The 19,281-nt window shown below is 43.5% G+C and overlaps 1 protein-coding gene across 4 annotated transcripts in view; it reads left to right on the top strand.

Moving 5' to 3' along the window:
• The window catches only part of LOC144683068 (ankyrin repeat domain-containing protein 10-like), a 69,523-nt gene extending 57,776 nt beyond the window's left edge, over positions 1 to 11,747 (top strand). For all 4 annotated transcript variants that reach the window (XM_078546087.1, XM_078546091.1, XM_078546090.1 and 1 more), the window contains one exon: positions 9,704 to 11,747. In XM_078546087.1, the coding sequence (XP_078402213.1) occupies positions 9,704 to 10,200 (497 nt within the window). In that variant the 3' untranslated portion in view covers positions 10,201 to 11,747. The remainder of the gene's footprint in view (positions 1 to 9,703) is intronic.
• Positions 11,748 to 19,281: the final 7,534 nt, after the last annotated feature.

Here is a 19,281-nt window from a genome sequence, read left to right as displayed (position 1 = left end):
ATGGTGAAGTGCCCACGGGACATTTCACTTACCCACCCTTAACTTTAACCGCTGGATCATTATTGGATTCGCAAAGATGTTTTAAAATAATTTTAAAAGGGAGCATTAGGAACGTTTTGAGGAATAAGTGAGACAGATGTTTCTATTTCCTAACCATAGTTATGCAGGGATTTTGTCCCAGACAAGTAAACTTTACAAAAACTGAGAGAAAAGGGAAAACCTCTTGGAGCTTAAAAGTACATAATACAGACAGCTATCGTAGGTTGTGGATAAAATTTTAAAGCACACAGTATATTGAATGTTCAAAAAGTATAGGCGGGTTTTTGCTTTGCTTTGCTGTAATAACTTGTTTAAACCTTTAATCCTACACAATAGTGTAGGACTGTCAGGAAAGCTTACCGTGATTCAAGGGCCCAGACTCCTCATGGTGGGAACCAGAGATGGTGAATGTGCAATGGACAGACAGACTGAGCTTTACATTGTACCTTATGTTTTTCTAATCCAAATTGGAGGGGAGCTCGAATCAGACCAGGGGAGAAAAGCTGATGGGTACAGGGAATATCAATTTTCTTTTACTCATTCATGGGATGTGGGCTTCGCTGGCTGGACCAGCATTTATTGCCCACCCCTAATTGCCCTTGAGAAGGTGGTGGTGAGCTGCCATATAGCTTATTACGTAGCAAAGTTCCAGTGATTTTAAAAAATGAACAATTTGGTTTTCCATCATAGCGGTGCACGATGAGGAGTGAAATCAAGTTGTTGAGGCACATAAAGCTGGTGACTAGAGGAAACCTTTTTACAGAGTTGGGAATTTGGGACAATTTGGTACAAGTGGCTGATACTAAATCAATTACAAATTCCCAAAAGGTACCAGATAATTACTGAAAGGATATGAAGGAGTGCAGGGAGATGAGATTATTTTTGGGAGAGTGTAAGAGAATGGATTTAGTTTGGGAAGTAGAAAAGTGTAGAATCTGTCCTGAGAGGGACCTGACTTGAAAATCAGAATGTTCAACTTGTGCATCAACATTTCTCTATGTGTAAAATAGGTGAAGTAAGGATTACTTCACTTGCATCTTCTGACGATGAACAAATTCATGAAGGGAGGAATATTTTGATGGAAGGAGATAAAGGTTTTAGCTGAACGGTTTGATTTATGTTTAGTCTGGTCTGCTGGATGCAGTTGAAGCAGTCTCTACATTCTACCCTGGGAAGCTACGCCACAGTTCCCTTTAAATGCAGAGTCAAAGCTTGAGATCAAAGACTCTCAAAGTCTGATAGTGGATACAGTTGCCAGAGAATGAGGACAATCTGGCCATGGCTCATTTTCCAGTCTTCCTGTAATGTGTCCCTGACATTTGTCTGTCTGTCAGTGGTGTCAGCAGATATTCCTCATCCTCCTGCTTTAGTCAGCCCCCATTTAAGGATTCCATATTCTGGGCAGTAGACATGTTGCTGCCACTCAGAAATTTGTGAAGTGCTCGGACCAGCTGGATCGGGTTCCTGTTTGTATACAAAGGGTTCAGAGCCAAAGTTCATCGATATATTTCTTCCCTGCTGTCAGTGAAGTCTTGTTTTTGGTGGCTGCTGCTGCATATATAGATGTACTTTGGTGAAGTACTGCTCTACAAGAAGCTGCTAGTTTCACGCTAGTGCTCAGAAACAATCACAGTTAGTGATCTAGTCTTTCCACATTCTCATACTTCTCAATAGATCCTCTGTGTTTGAGTCATTATCAATTCCGGTTGAGACCAGGTCACCTGGCTTTGAGATCAATGATCATGGACCTTCACCCTCATCAACATCTATAACCTTTTGTATTTTTATTCATTCTCAGGATGTGGGAGTTGCTGTCTAGGCCAGCATTTATTGCCCATCCCTAATTGCCCTTGAGAAGGTGGTGGTGAGCTGCCTTCTTGAACCGCTGCAGTCCATGTGGTGTAGGTACACCCACAGTGCTGTTAGGGAGGCAGTTCCAGGATTTTGACCCAGCGACAGTGAAGGAACGGCAATATATTTCCAAGTCAGAATGGTGAGTGGCATGGAGGGGAACTTCCAGGTGGTGGTTTTCCTATCTATCTGGTGCCCTTGTCCTTCTAGATGGTAGTGGTCAAGGATTTGGAAGGTGCTGTCAGAGGAGCCTTGGTGAGTTGCTGCAGTGCACCTTGTAGATGGTGCACACTGCTGCTACTGTGTCTCGGTGATGGAGGGAGTGAATGTTTGTGGATAGGATGCCAATCAAACGGGCTGCTTTATCCTGGATGGTGTAAAGCTTCTTGAGTGTTGTGGGGGCTGCACTCATTCAGGCAAGTGGAGAGTATTCCATCACACTCCTGACTTGTGCCTTGTAGATGGTGGACAGGCTTTGGGGAGTCAGGAGGTGAGTTACTTGTCGTAGCTTTTCTAGCCACTGACCTGTATTTATATGGCTAGTCCAGTTCAGTTTCTGGTTAATGGTAACCCCCAGGATGTTGATAGTGGGGGATTCAGTGATGGTAATGCCATTAAACATCAAGGGGCGTTGGTTAGATTCTCTCTTGTCGGAGATGGTCATTGCCTGACACTTGTGTGGCGCGAATGTTACTTGCCACTTGTCAGCCCAAGCCTGGATATTGTCCAGGTCTTGCTGCATTTGGACATGGACTGCTTCAGTATCTGAGGAGTCGCGAATGATGCTGAACATTGTGCAATCATCAGCAAACATCCCCACTTCTGACCTTATGATGGAAGGAAGGTTATTGATGAAGCAGCTGAAGATGGTTGGGCCGAGGACACTACCCTGAGGAACTTCTGCTGTGATGTCCTGGAACTGAGATGATTGACCTCCAACAACCACAACAATTTTCCTTTGCGCTAGGTATGACTCCAACCATTCGCCTTGACTCCAGGTTTGCTAGGGCTCCTTGATGCCATGCTTGGTCAAATGCTGTCAAGGGCAGTCACTCTCACCTCGCCTCGGGAGTTCAACTCTTTTGACCATGTTTGAACCAAGGCTGTAATGAGGTCAGAAGCTGAGTGGTCCTGGCGGAACCCAAACTGGGCGTCAGTGAGCAGGTTATTGCTAAGCAAGTGCTGCTTGATAGCACTGTTGATGGCCCCTTCCATCACTTTACTGATGATCGAGAGTAGACTGATGGGGCGGTAATTGGCTGGGTTGGATTTGTCCTGCTTTTTGTACAGGACAAAACCTAGGCAAATTTCCACATTGCTGGTAGATGCCAGTGTTGTAGCTGTACTGGAACAGCTTGGCTCGGGGCACGGCAAGTTCTGGAGCACAAGTCTTCAGTACTATTGCCAGAATATTGTCAGGGCCCTTAGCCTTTGCAGTATCCAGTGCTTTCAGCTGTTTCTTGATATCACGTGGAGTGAATTGAATTGGCTGAAGACTGACATCTGTGATGCTGGTGACCTCCGGAGGAGGCTAAGATGGATCATCCACTCAGCACTTCTGGCTGAAGATTGTTGCAAATGCCTCAGCCTTCTCTTTTGCACTGATCTGCTGGGCCCTCCCATCATGGAGGATGTGGATATTTGTGGAGTCTCCTCCTCCAGTGAATTAGTTAATTGTCCACCACCATTCACGATTGGGTGTGGCAGAACTACAGGGCTTAGATCTGATCCATTGGTTGTAGGATCTGTCTATCGTGTGCTGCTTATGCTGTTTGGCACGCAAGTAGTCCTGTGTTATAGCTTCACCAGGTTGACACCTCATTTTTAAGGATGCCTGGTGCTACTCCTGGCATAGCCTCCTGCACTCTTCAGGGTTGATCCCCTGGCTTGATGGTAATGGTAGAGTGGGGGATATGCCGGGCCATGAGGTTACAGATTGTGTTCGAGTACAGTTCTGCTGATGGCCCACAGCACCTCATGGATGTCCAGCCTTGAGTTGCTAGATCTGTTCAAAGTCTATCCCATTTAGCATGGTGGTAGTGCCACACAACACGATGGAGGGTGTCCTCAATGTCAACTGACTGTTGAATTCTAAGTGGATTTCCGCTGGGGCAAGTTGGCCCCTTCAAATTTTCTATGCAGGCTGAGAGAGTGAACGGAGGCAGGGATGGCTCTTGGATGTGACCCAGTAGCTCATACAAACCTTGTTTTGTACAACAGCTGATGAGGTCGCCTGGTCCCCTGAGACTCATGCAGTTTTCTCCAACTCCAGCCTGAAGAACTCTCCTTCAGGCATCCGCTATCAAAGTAGTAAGTTTTGTCGGTCTTCAGCTGCTGTGTACTCACAGCCAACAAAAGTCAAATAGTTCAGATGCTGGAAACATGAAATAAGAACAGAAAATACTGGAAACACTCAACAATCAGGCAACATCTGTGGAACAAGAGAAAAGCAGCAATGTTTCTGGGTGATGGCACGTTGTCAGAACCCAATTGTAAATGTGGTCTGGTCCAGTATTTGTTGCTTTAGCACAGATTGAGCTTGTTCCTGGAGTTCTGTAGAAAGAACTAACTTTCAAAATTTCCTGTGGACACACGTCGACGGGCAAGAAAGTTGCTCTCGAAGCTTTAGGGAGAAGACTGGTTTGGTTAATTCAGATACCTGACAGATTGGAGCTTTGTGTTGTACTTATTAAAGTAAATATGGTAACTTTTTCTCCAAGGTGCTTCATGAGGGACATTGGATGTGGCAGGAGTTGAGCCTGAGCTAAGGGTAGTGACCAAAGGCAAGATGAAAGAAATAGATTAGACTGTTTAGATTTTATTTATCTTACAAATCCAAGCAGCTAAACAGGCACAGCTTTGTGCACTAGATGTAAACCAGTGACCTGTTCAATACTGCTTCATAAACATTCCTGACTCAGGACATTGAGTTCCCTTGTTGATCAATGAACAGCGAGTATTATTCCATTAATAGCCAATACATCAAATTTACTTTGCAATGGTCAAGTCAGACATTTAAAATGCAAGTTTAAGCACAATATACTCAACATAACATAGCTGGATAGCAGGCTTAGTGCTGGATGATATCTTCAGTACTGGATAACAGGCAATTAAACCAGGGAATGTTGCACCTTGTTCTCTTACTGGGCCAGTCTATGAGGACTTGAGATAATTTAAGGCAGCATTGTGGATTACCTTTATAGTTTCACTCAACATTTTTGTCTTGATATATCAACAGTTCACAGTTAAAAGTGTTCCGGTCCAGGTGTGAACTGAACTTTAGCAGGATGTGGCATTTAGTTTCTCCCTTTAAATTTTATTTATACAAGTTTAGGTGTCAATACTTTGCTTTATTTTAGTACACATATGCAAATATTATAATCAGATTATCTGTGCTGAAAGCAGGATGAATGTTAGGTTCCCTACCACAACATGACTTTCCCGGTCCTAGAATAAAGTGTAAGCTCCCTCTTTACCTCTCACTGTTTTCCTGCCTTTCTTCCCTTTCCTTCTGACTGGTGCAAGTTGGAGCTTGTTGCTATTTCTGTGTTGACATCTCTCGGACTCTGCAGCTTCTGGTCAGAGGATTAAGGTGTGGTCCAGAACATCATCTTTTTATAAACAGGAGCTGAAAGATTAGCATTGCACGGGGCTCTTAATCCTAACGTCTCTGCCCGGTGTCTCTCCGCGGTGTCTCTGCCCGTGCTGTCTCTCTGCGGTGTCTCTGCCCACGGTGTCTCTCCACGGTGTCTCTGCCCAGCGTCTAACCCTGCTGAATTCAGGCACCGGTTTCAAAGAATGAGCAGGATCATATTTAGGAGAGGTAATTGTCACCTGATTGTGTAATTATTTTATTTCAATGATTTTCTTTACAGACGATATAATTCATTTAGAGAAAGGAAATGTTTGGTAAATATTTTCATTCAGATATTCTTCTTAGTCGCACGTGTAACTGAACACACTCTCTGCTGCAGTTAGCTTTGAGATGACTAATTATCTCAGTTAAAATAAAGCCAGAAAATGATGGAATCAGTCAGCATCTGTGGAGAGAACATAGAGTGTGTAAACTTCTGATCACAGCTTTACTGGACAAAACAAACATTAACTTCGAGGTACAGGTTATGGGTGTGCCTCTGATTAGTCTGTGCTTTGATAATGTGTAACTTAAGTCTGTTTGGAAGGATTAAATATAATTTTGTTATTGACTTTGGTTGCAAGTACAAAATGTTTGTTAAAGTATGTGAAATTAATTCATCTACACCTCTTCCAATAGTTTTGTACTTGTGTTGCTTTTCTGCACTCTCTGTGTTGCAACAATAAAGAAATCTGAATACCTAACTAACATGTTCCAGTTCATTAATTCAGCTAATTTTATTATTTATCTTACTCTCCTCTGTCCCTTCTGTCTAATGCTGTTCACTGTTTCCAGCCCAGAGAAGGAGCTGCCCTCTGATCCAGGATGCTCCTGTCCCTAACATGTTTGTTAAAAGCTAGAGTGATTGGTATGCTGGTATTTTTCTGTCTCAGACTGGAGTAGGGTAAATGTTGTCTCCATTCAGCACCACCCCGTATAGTGCTGCAGTCACAACCTGAAATCATAATGTGGGGAACTACAGTAATAAGCCCAGTGTTTTGTCCCAGTGTGCGTTGCTGACACGCTGCGCACACACTGAGAGTTTACTTTGTTTCCTCTGCATTAACTTGTACAGGAATCTGTAGGAACCTTGTTTTATTTTTAAAAAGATAAGGTCCAATCCAAATTGTGGAAACACTTTGTACTGCCATCAGTTTTAAAGTTTAAGACCTCATCCTTGTCTTCGAGTCCCTTCATAGCCTCACCCTCCCTCTATCTCTGCAAACTCCTGCCATTTTGGCCTCTCCCCCATTGGTAGCCTTGCCTTCTGCTTCCTATGGGCCTAAGCTCTGGAATTCCCTTAATAAACTCCCCACCTCTCTACTATGTTTTTGGTCATCTGCCCTGGTGTCATCTCCTGTGGCTCAGTGTCAAAATATTGATAACGCTCTCGTTAAGTGCTTTGGAACATCTTGCTATTGCAAAAGAATTATATAAATGTCGTTTCCAAGAAATAAAATGACCATTTTCATCAATTCAGAATAAAGCTCCCATAAACTTGAACTCATCCAAGCTTCTGCTGCCTATATCTTCACCATATGTTCACTATATGTGGCCTTATTGCCCTGCATTAACTCCAGGTTTTTACATTTAATATTCTAGCCCTTCTGTTAAAATTTCTGCATTGCTTTGGCCTCTCACTGCCTTTCTAAATGTCTGCAATTCTCCCAGCCCCACCCTGTCCATTGCTCAAGCCCCTTGTGCACCCTTCCCCACCTGCTTTGTCTCAACTGGCAGAGGAGCCTTCAGCCTTCTCGGTCCCAACTCTGGAATTCTGTAAACTCTTCTGCCTCTCTGCCTCTCCAACAGCTTTGGGTCAACATCACACCCCCGTTGTGTTTTTTAGCTACTGAATCCTTTTTCCTTACCTTGCTGTGGAAGTAGGTTTGAACTTGTTTCTACGTTAAAGGTTCGGTATAAATGCAGGTTGTCCACCCTTTGTTACAGTATTAGTGATGCATCACTGTTATTGAATATCCACACAGGAACATAATGTCTCAGTTCAGTTTAGCTGGTGGGAATATTTACTGAGAGGTGACCAAAAAGATGTCGCCGATCTTTAGAGTTTAACTTCCTCACAGGAGAAACTATTTTGTATCAGAACTGGAAAACCTTGTGTGTGGAGTAAATAGATTGATGTGCGACAGGAGTTGATCGTAATATTTTGCACCAGAAGATGTAGCATGTTCACTATGTTTCCGATCACTTCCATAGATGGACAAGCAGTGTGCAGACAGGCTTGTATGATTCAGGTTAAAGTTACTGCAAATCACAGCTTTAGATGGTTCCAAACTAAATCGCTGATAAGCAGCAACACTATTTGAACTTACAAAATGTTCCCTGAAAGGAAAACAATTCCTTTTATAATTCTTTTCAACCTTTTCACTGAATTTTGGACATTACAGTTTTAGGTAGCTCCACCTCACCTGCCCAAGGTGTGGGAATATGGCTGAAACAAGTAAACTGTAAAATGGACCAAAGGAGCAGCTGATAATCCCACTTGAGGCAGTTTATCACACTTTAAGCCACACTTGGCAATGGCCAAACATTTCTCCAACAGACTGGTGATTTATGAGTAATTATTTCCATCCCTCACGCTATTGGGAAAGGGAAATCTCCTCAGTTCCTGTCTTGTCAGGCACAGCCAGTTGCTACTTTTGGCTGTCTGTGGTTATCCATTTAACTCCTCTCTGTTCTGTCGACATCAGTATTATATTCGCATGCCGCTTAATGGCTTGGCAAAGCCCAATAGCCAGAGCTTCATTTTAAATCCTAGTGGCCTTGCTAAAATTAAAGTGGCAAGATTATAGGACATGGCGCAGTTAGAGTCTGTGAATCTGATTCCTCTGTGTCGCTATCCAAAGGCTAGATCCTGTTATATATCCTGATATAAAGATAGAGGGAAGCCAGAAAAAGGATGATTTTGTCCTTATGGTTGCTTTAGGATTCAGCTACCAATAAAAGGTCCATCATTACTGAATATTTTAAAAACATTTCTATCATTCTCTTGATCCGTCCTATAACTGAATTTGTGCTTTTTTTTTCACTTGCCTTGAATATTGAATTTTCTAATAACCGTTATTAGTCTTGATGCAGTCAATCCCTGCTCCAGCCTTGGATCCCACCCCTTGCACCCGTGGTCCCCCGATTCTGGCGTTTAACCACCTCAGCCCTATCCACTGAGCGACCCAGGCTACTGGTGAGTGACTGGGGGGGACGTGGGGCAGTGCATTGGCTCTCAGCACCCCTGCCCCCCACTTCCCACATAGTGAGTCCCCTGCCCGCCGCTGGGTGAATACCAGCAGCAGTGGGATAAGGCTTCCGCCCCAGTATGGGTTTACAATTGTGGATGAATGCATTCCTGGAGGTTTCGTCACATGACTTGCCCCCACACCCCAGCCATTAGTCGGCCAACACACTCATGCTTGTGACACGTCCATCCTGCCTTCCTACACCAATTGGAAAGCAAAAAGACTCATTACCCAATTGGATGATGCTTGACTGTCAGCCAAACAGCCTTTTTACCCATTTTCAATATTTTTATATCTGGTAGAGAAATAATCAAAAAAAATGACAAAAAGATATCTCTTTTAATGTCCTGATGATTTTTCTTCAGAGCTGCACACAGCAGTGTCCTGGAGATTGATCTTCAATTCCTGGAGACTCCAGGCCAATGCTGAAGCGTCGGCAACCCCGTGCCCTAGACCTAATCGGGCAGAGGCAGGGTCCTCACCCAGCACCTGCTATCCCGATACCAAACACGCTTCAGGGCAAAGCATTAACTTTCACCCCTTGTGTCTGTTAAACTCACTGTATAAATGTAAACTGCTGCTATATGTATGTGGAAGGGAGTGTATGTAAAAAAAAAACACCGTTCCAATCGCCTCAGATTCTGTTCTAAACAACTCTCGAGTTCTCAGTCCTATAATAGGAAGGCAGTGGAGAGAGAGAGATCTAACCTTCCACTGTAAAAACATCAAACTCCTCAGGTCATTATGAAACACCATCGCTAACAGCGACAGAGCTGCCTGGCAACCCTCTGTCCGCCCCAGCCCATCCCATGCCCCCACCCCCACCCCCAATCCTACTGCAACTGAAGGACACAAAGGGAGTCGGAATGGCTTTTTAAAATAACACTGAAATGTTCCAGTACTATGATAGGTGTGTATCTCACCACAGATATGAATGGCTATAACTACATGGATAAAGTATTGACCCATCAGCCTGTCACAAACGGATCCTTCCACAGCTTCAGCTTCTCTCCAGTTCAGATGAACAGAGTGGGTGACGTCTCCTTCGGAGGAGCTGCTGAATTGACTGGCGGTTTGGGTAACGTCTCTACCCAGCTCTCCTGTAATGGAAGTGGATTTCAGACTGATGGAAGCACCCCAAGTGTGGGAAGTGCCCAGCCTCTGTCAGAAACGTGTGGCTCGCTACACCACAGTGGCAGCCCTGGCAGCTGTGTGACAGTCAAACCGATGTTACCATCGTGTCACACAGCTGGATGCCTCGAGGATCATGATCCACTACAATATGGCCACTATCACGGGTTTGGAGACACAGCCGAAAGTATTCCTGATCTCAACAGTTTTATGGAACACTCCAATTCTGTTAAGGTGGAGCAGAGCTATAACAACGCTGTTTATAGCGCAGTTCACCTCTTCCATGGATCGTAAGCCAGGTTGCTGGGGGTGATGGGTTGTTGCTGGTGTTTCTCGTTGGCCACACTGATAATTTCACCAGCAGGGTTATATGAAACGCTCGAATGTTTTGTTTATATTTTTATATTTCAATTTAAAATGGTATTGTCTTGTTAAAAACTGAAGCTTTAATTGGGTTTCATACATTAGGAGGGGCAACACAAGGAAACAGGAGCAGGCCATTCAGCCCCTCAGGCCTGTTCAAGAAGAATTGTTAACCTGAGCGAGCAAGTTAATGTTTGTTTCTGGATTAAACTGACCCAATGAAAGCAGGGAAGCACATTGTAAAAAGACAACATTTATAAATATCACTTTTGTTCTAATTAATGTTATTTGAACATTCGGGATGAAACCTGTAGTTTAAGCATAGGCTCCTCTGAAATTTTCTATTCATTCGTGGGATGTGGGCTTCACTGGCTGGGCCAGCATTTATTGCCCATCCCTAGTTACCCTTGAGAAGGTGGTGGTGAGCCGCCTTCTTGAACCGCTGCAGTCCCTGTGGTGTAGGCACACCCACAGTGCATTTAGGAAAGTTTTATGTTTTAACTTCCTCCAGCAATGTTTTGATTTAATCCATTTTAATCAGTGAATAATTTCTCACCTGGGCGATTTAAGTTTTGGTAACGTTGTTTACAGTGACTTTTAGTTGTCGAAAAGCCTGTCCTCTGGTTATACAAGTGGTTATGGTCCTTGCCTAGTAACTCAGTTCAAATCCCTCCAGAGACTGAATTCAGAAAACCTGGCTATGACTGGGCTGGCACCAGATAAAATCAGTCACTGCAAAACTTGCTGATTTGTCATTAAAAACTCATCTGGCTCATTTCTGTCTTTAAGGAAGGAAACCTGCTGTCCTCACCTGACACCTAACTGCATACGTGACTGAATTACACATGTAAATGTACATCAGTTACATATGGAAGTGACGACCTTATCTTCTGTGCTTTTGTCCAGACATTACCATTTTAAGTTCTCTGGGTGATAGATAACAGCTGAACAAAAGTAGAATTGTTTTTCGAGAACTCATTGATGTGTGTTAAGGTTTAATGTTACATGTTTTAAATGTGATGAAAAGTGGATTAATTTGATGAAAGATTTGTGTAATTCAAGCCTTTTTTGATATTCTGCATGGTTCAGAGCTTACGTTATCTGCTGTCACTTACATCTCCGTAATTTCCAGCCTGAGAGAATGTAAGCAGTTTTCAACATAACCTTTTTTTGATGTTATGTTGGTTAAATCAGCAAGAAAGTCAATATTTTGCTTATTAAAAATGGAAAGTTTTGTATTTCCATGCCATTATAAAATTCATATTTTAATTGTTAATTTTGCTTATAAAAGGAAAATGTTTAATTCCATTAATTACAGCCTCTAACCACGTGCATTAAAAGGCATTCTCCTTGTAATTATCGCTTTGCTCACTGCATGGTTTGTTTTCCTTGAAAAGCATCAGAAGCTTTTCCTAGTTTTTGTAAAACAATTTGTGTATAACAGATTAAATAAAGTTTTCACAATACTGTTTAAAAAACTTTGTCTTCCAAAGTCTTGTCTTATTTTAGAGATATTGTTGAGTACTGTACATAAACGTTCCTGTCTGTCATTTCACAGTTTTCATTGAAAGACGAAACACTGCAGAACAGTTTATTGGATGCTGACCTTTTTGGTGGGATTTCAGGAAACTGCACCCTTGCAATACAAAATATATACATTATATATAGTCAACAAGCAGCTGATGCTAATACTGAGCAAGCAGGAGATCCAGCTCGTCTGATTGTAATCTTTTTCTGTATTGTAGAAACGAAGAGGGAAAGCTACTGAACACAAAAGCACAGGACTCCAGTGATAATTCTTAAAATTTGGAGAATTAAAATGTTTATTAAAAGATAGAAAAGATAAAACTTAAACACACACAGGATAAAAGATACACGGTCAGAAAAAATTTACAAAAATAACCCCCAAAATGCTTTATCAAAGGTACACAATAAAACTATCTTTATGGCAACAGCCCTTATTGATTCTTAACCATCAAATCCAGGAAAAATTACCCAAACCAAGAAATTGCTTTCGCTTTAAGCAGAAGTACAATCCACGACTTCTCAAACAACTCCATGCTGATGTGGGTTTTCCAAAGGGAGATTTGAAACAAACTGTTTCTCAGGATAAATATTCTTCTGGCCCAAAACTTGAGTTGCTTTCTTTAGTTAAAAGAATTTCGTAGCTTTTCCAGCACACTCCATACACACAGGAATTGGCCTTCAGTCGATGGGACTTACCCTAGAGCAACTCACTACAGCTGAAACCCTGTTTTTATAACTACCCTTTTCATCCTAGTCATCTATTGTCTTCAAATGTCCCTTTGAAAACCCAGTTTCCCCAAATATTAAAACCTCTCGTTCCTATTTCCTCTCTATTTCGGGTCAATAAAATTTAAAACGCCTGCTCCTGTTTACTCAAATCTCCTGTAAAACATCAATGTTCCTCTGAAGCTCCGAGACTCTTTTGAAATGCAATAGCCACAAATCAATTTCAACACTTAACCCCAGATGCAAATTTCAAATCTACTCTGTTTACTCGTAAGTCAAAAACTCGCCATAATGCCTCATTACAAAATGCAAGATGATAACACCTCTACTCTTTTATCCTTTACTTTCTGGCTCCAACAATTTTGCCTTTGACTAACCCTGGGCGCACACAGACACAGTTTACCCTTACCTACACAGAATATATACATATACACAGAAATATAAAAATACACACACATCATCACACCCCGTGTCTAAAATTCTACTGTCACATGGGAATCATGACTTCAAACAATCAAAAGCTTATGAAAACTAGCCAGCCACATCCCTGGTGCTTCTGAAAACCAAGGGTTTCATCTTGACATTTTTAACTATTTAGTCCAGAAGGCGTTTGTGGTTCAATTTATATTATGTTCCTGGTTTAAAAAAAATACAAATTCAGGTCACAACGGGTTAACCCACAAACCACCCAGGGTATTGACATACCACAGGAGAGCGAATGCTAAAAAGATGGTACTCTGGTCTGCTTGGAAACAAATGGGCAGGCGTCAAGCACATCAGTGCACATCATTAATGTCAGGATGGTTTCTGTGGAATATCCTCAACAGTGGACGGATGCTGTTAAAACAGTTAATCCTTTTAGGCACTCCCTCAAGATCGAGGATGACTTGCTTCCGCTCCAGTTGGATAGGCTCTCAGGTGGCTGATAATTCCAGAGCCTGCCACATGTGGGGCAGGTAGATGAGATATTTGGAGGTTTGTGCACTCTCTCCAACAGCTCGACTTCGCCTCTGCAGGTTCCCAATGGAACCTCTCGATGTGTTCAGTACCTTCCCAAATAAGCCATTTTGGTCGATCACAAACCAGGGTTTCCCAGGAGTTGGTGGGGATGTTTGATCTCCACAGCGATGCTTTGAGGACATTCCTCAGGCGTTTCCACCCTCCTCCTGGGAGTCTCCTGCTGCAACCGAGCTCCAAGAAAAGAAACAGATAATCTTGTTGCTATCACTCCCACACCGAAGGCCCCACTGCTCGGTTTGATTTTAGGTAAGTGACCTCACCACAGCTGAAGGAAGGGTCAGAGGTCAACCCCTGTCCCTCAACACCTCTCGGAGGAGATCAGATTTGGTGTTTTGAGATTGGAACAATCCAAGTGAGGTCAAGTTTGCTTTCTAAGGTTAGTACCAATTAATAAAGGGACAATTAGCTTGAGTAATCTTAGTCTTTTAATAGAGGACAAGGAAAGTGGGTGTTATATATTTCAACGATGTGAAGATAGGAATATCTCAGTGTGAAAAGTGTTTCCTGTTCCATCTTGTATTTCCCGTTAAGAATTCTGGTGGTTTACACTAGGATGAATCTTCCTAGAGCGCTGTGTGTGTGAATTTACAAGATCCTGAACACACACATGTTCTGATTCCTGAATTTCCTGCATGACATTAATGACCACATTTTTATAAGTATTTAATTGGCAGTAAAGCACTTTGCGATTCCCTGAAGGTCATGCGAGGTGGTGACCTTATATTGGGAAGGAAGATTGCCATCCAATTCAGAGGAGACATGAAGTCTACTTACCGGAGTTACATCGATGGTAAACAATTAATTTGCGCAGACCTGAGAGGCTCAGATCTCCCAAATGAAAGGAGCCAGGATTATACTAACATCTCTCAATGTGTGGAAATTCCCTGGAATTTACTCAAGCATATTTCTATTTACACCTTTTCTCAGCTGTGGAGATCCTGGCTGGTGACTCCATGGGGACAGATTGATTTAGGCAGAGCTCCATCTGGAGTGACTGTGCCAGTTGTCAAATACCAGGGAACAATATCACAGGAGAGCAGTTAGTTTGTATTCAATTGTTGGGATTATTCATTTCCAATTTATTAAATCCATTAATCAGATTAAGATGCTAAATTTTTTATTCGTTCTTGGATGTGGGCTTCGCTGGCTGGGCCAGCATTTATTGCCCATCCCTAATTGCCCCTTGAGAAGGTGGTGGTGAGCTGCCTTCTTGAACCGCTGCAGTCCATGTGGTGTAGGTACACCCACAGTGCTGTTAGGGAGGGATTTTGACCCAGCGACAGTGAAGGAACGGCGATATATTTCCAAGTCATGGTGATGTGTAGCATGTTTCATAATTTGACAAAAGGTCATTTGTTGCCACTCGCAATGCATTTTAACAATAGTCTGAATCCCAGACCAATTGCCATTTGATTGAGCGTTGGGAGAATTTGTGTAAATATTTTAGTATAAAGGAAACCAACATAAAGATCATATCACAAAATAGAGTGCCTTTTGGCAGCAACACAATTTATGGGTCATCCTCCATTTCCAGCCTGTTGTGCCTCTCCAATTTTAATCACTCAATTTATTGGCGGCTGTGTCTTCAGCTGTCTGGGCCCTAAGCTCTGGAGGTAAAGTCATTATAATCCACAGAGGACCATCGGTATGGAAGGAGACAATTAGCTATATAGTTTGAGGGGTATCGCTCTGCTGTGTGGGGTGAGGTCTCCATGAATTACCACAGCTGATACAGGGATTGAAGCCATGTCATTATCATCATTCTGCATCACACTCTAGTTACCTGGTTAACTGAGCTAACCAGCTCTCAAAGCTCTGGAATTCCCTCTACCTTTCCTCCTTTAAGACACTCCTTAAAACTGACTTCTTTCACCAAGTGTTTTGGTCACCTGACCTAATATCTCCTGTGGCTCGGTGTCAAATTATGTCTTATTTTAAAGTGGCTTGGGCTGTTTTACTGTGTTAAACGCAGTGTATAAATACAATTTGTATCTAGGCACACAAGCAGCGGAAACTCCATTTCTGTGAGAGCTTTGTGACGTTACACAGATGCTATGCACCGTGGGTTGGAATCTGGGATTAGCCAGGAGTTTCTCTGCTGTTTAACTGACCAGATCCACTTGAGGATTGTGGCTGAATTTCTTCCGGAACTTTCTCCTTAGAGGGGTTGGTATCAATTCAGACTAAATGATCACTCGTAGTTCAACTGCAAAGTATATTTTAAATTGTTGCATTAAGCAAGGATGAAAGTTCTAACAAACTTTTAAACTCTGTAAACTTTGTTAAATTAAATCGTCTTCCCCCCACCCCCACTGCCTGGTGAATGCCATCAGGAATCGAGGGTAGCTTCTGCCATCTTGTGGCCAGCTGCAGTATAGCACCTTCCCTCTGGCTCCCTGTTTCTATTCTGGTGTGTGAGTGAAATGGCTGTCGGTTATCCAGCTGGATACTCTCACCCCCTGGTTAAGGTGGAACGGTTTTTATTTGCTCTCGGGATGTGAGAATCTGTCCCACATGAGCAACAGAAAGACAAAGTTGGGTCATGAAGGCCACATAGCAGAATATAATCCCCTGAGGACCTCTTTCCTGTACTGCTCCCCACCTCTCACTATATCTGACACAGAAACAGCAACATTTGATTGAGCTGGAACGCCCACCCACAGAGACTGCCTATTTTCATAGAATGGTTACAGCACAGAAGGAGGCTATTCGGCCCGTTGCTTCCATGCTGGCTCTCTGCAACAGCAACTCAGCTGGGCCCTCTCCCCGCCTTTTCCTCCTAACCTCACACTTCTCTTTCTCTCCATATAATTATCTACTTCCATTTTGAAAGCCTCGATTGAACCAGCCTCCACCACACACGCAGGCCGTGCATTCCAGGCCCCAGCCACTCGCTGCGTGAAAAAACTTTCCTTGTGTCACCATTGCTTCTTTTGCCAATTCCCCTAACTCTGTGTTCCCTTGGTTCTCGATCCTTCCACCAATGGGAATAGTTTCTCCCCATCTACTCTGTCCAGGCCCCTCATGATTTTGAACATCTCCATCAAATCCCCTCTCCGCCTTCTCTTAAGGAGGTCACCTCCGTCACATCGGCCGACTCTGCTCCCGCCTCAGCTCATCTACTGCTGAAACCCTCATCCATCCCTTTGCTACCTCTAGACTCGACTATCCCAATGCAGTCTCCTGGTTGGCCTCCATCTTTCATGCTCCATAACCTTCAGCTCATTGAAACCTGCACTGCTTGAGGCTCTACTCATGCCAAGTCCCATCCATCCTGTGCTGACCTACATTGGCTCCAGGTCCAGCAAAACCTCAAATTTAAAATTCCCCTCCTAAATCTTATCGTCTTTCAACCTCCTTCTCATTTTTTATTCATTCACCGGATGTAGGCGTTGATGGCTGGGCCAGCATTTATTCCCCATCCCTAATTGCCCCTTGAGAAGGTGGTGGTGAGCTGCCTTCTTGAACCGCTGCAGTCCATGTGGTGTAGGTACACCCACAGTGCTGTTAGAGAGGGAGTTCCGGGATTTTGACCCAGTGACAGTAAAGGTACAGTATCACTGTGTTAAAGCTCTCTATAGCTGAACCCAACCCAGCTGCCTCCCAATATTAATGTGTGCATGATCCCAGAGCGCGGACATGTATATATTTCAGGTAATCCAAAAACAATGAAGGAATGATGTCACAGGACACAGGTGGGTGATTGCTGATGATTGTAACCAGTCTTTTTTTTCTCTCTCTTAAGGGCGATGAGTTAAACTAAGAAATGTAATTAATAATCTCATAATTATAGGCATGGCAGGGCACCTAGGTCACAGGTTGTGAATGCACAACCTGTTCCGCGTGGGAACGCGAGAACACTTCTCGTGTCCTGTACAAGTACATGTGCAGGAAGTGTTGTCAGCTGGAGGAGCTCAGACTCTGGGTTCCAGAGCTTGAGCAGCAACTGTCGTTACTGTGGTTTACCTACGAGAATTAAAACTACATGGACAGCACATAGCTGGAGGGGGTCACCCATAGCTTAAGGGTATGCAGGTGAAGAAGGAATGGGTGACCACCAGGCAGTCAAAAAGGACTAGGCAGGTAGTGTAGGAGTCCCCTCCCTGGAGTGTACCTCACTGTCCAACCTCTGAATACGGGTGAGAGCGATGGTGCCCCTGGGCAGTGCAGCCAGAGTTTAGTTCATGGCACCACAGATGGCTCAACTGCACAGGGAGCAGGAACTTTGCTCAGGAAAGCAATAGTAATGGGCGATTCGATAAAGAGGGAAACAGACAGGTGTTTCTGCAGTCACAGATGAATTCAGGAAGCCACGTTGTCTCCCTGGTGCCAGGGTCAAGGATGTCACTGAGCAGCTGCAGAACACTCTGAGGCGGGAGGGTGAACAGCCAGTGCTGTGGTCCATATCAATACCAACAACATAGGTAGAAAAGAAGATGACAGGCAGAATTTAGAGAGCTAGGAAAGAAATTAAAAAGCAGGATCTCAAAGGTAGTAATGTCTGGATTAGCTCCCATGCCATGTGCTGGTGAGTATAGAAACAGGTTAATGCATGGCTGGAGTAATGGGGCAAGAGGGAGGACTTTAGATTCCTTTCTAGTGTCCAGACTGCTCATGATTTTGAACACCTCTATCAGATCTCCTCTCAACCTTCTCTTCTCCAAAGAAAACTGTCCCAACTTCTCCAATCTACCTTCAAAGCCAAGTTCCTCATCCCTGGAACCCATTCTCATCAAGATAAAAGGGGGGGTTGGGGGTGGTCACAATATTGGTTGAAGAAACAATCACAGCTGTGAGGAGAGGTCATCATGCGCATTAATCAGTTAGATTTAGCATCATCACAGAAAAGGACAAAGGTCCTTGAATAGAAGTTTTCAATTGGGGAACAACTAATTTTACTGAAGCTGAGATGTGATTTAGCAAAAGTGGACTGGATTCAGATCCTTGAGATCAGTGTCAGTGCAGCGGGAAGTGTCCGAGGAGGAGATAGAGAGGGTTCAGAACTAAAAAATTCCCACAAAGGAAAATGTTGGGGATTTCCAAATCTAGACCAACCCTCCCCACCGACCCCAGATGTCAAAGAGTGTTCCGAGTAGGATACGAGACTAAACTAGTCACTAGACTAGACTAGTCACTAGACTAGTAATCCAGAGACCCAGGGTAATGCTCCAGGAACCCATGAGTTCATTAAAAATCTGGATTTTAAGAAGTCCATAAAACCATTGTGAAGGAAATCTACCATCCTTACCTGGTCTGGACTCCAGATCCACAGCAATGGCCTTTGAAAAGCCACTTGGTTGTATCAAACTGCTATGAAGCCTAAAAAAGAACGAAACAGGATGGAACACGCGGCATCGAACTAGGAACCGGAAATGACGATGGCAAATTCAACCCCCCTTTAAGCTGAGGAATCAGTGCTCCTCCATGTTCAACACCACCTGGAGGAAGCACTGAGGGTTGCAAGGGTGCAGAATGTTCTCTGGGTGGGGGACTTCAATGTCCATCACCAAGAGTGACTCAGTAGCACCACTACTGACTGAGCTGGCCAAGTCCTGATGAGTCCTAAAGGACATAGCTGCTAAACTGAGTCTGTGACAGGTGGTGAGGGAACCAACAAGAGGGAAAAACATACTTGACCTCATCCTCACCAACCTGCCTGCCACAGATGCATCTGTCCATGACAGTATCGGTAGGAGTGACCACCGCACAGTCATTGTGGAGACGAAGTCCCATCTTCAC

The sequence above is a fragment of the Cetorhinus maximus genome, chromosome 7, assembly GCF_964194155.1.
Source record: "Cetorhinus maximus chromosome 7, sCetMax3.hap1.1, whole genome shotgun sequence".
Classification (NCBI taxonomy): Eukaryota; Metazoa; Chordata; class Chondrichthyes; order Lamniformes; family Cetorhinidae; genus Cetorhinus; species Cetorhinus maximus.
Note: the sequence above shows the minus strand (reverse complement) of the source record. Positions and strands in the feature narration are given on the sequence as shown.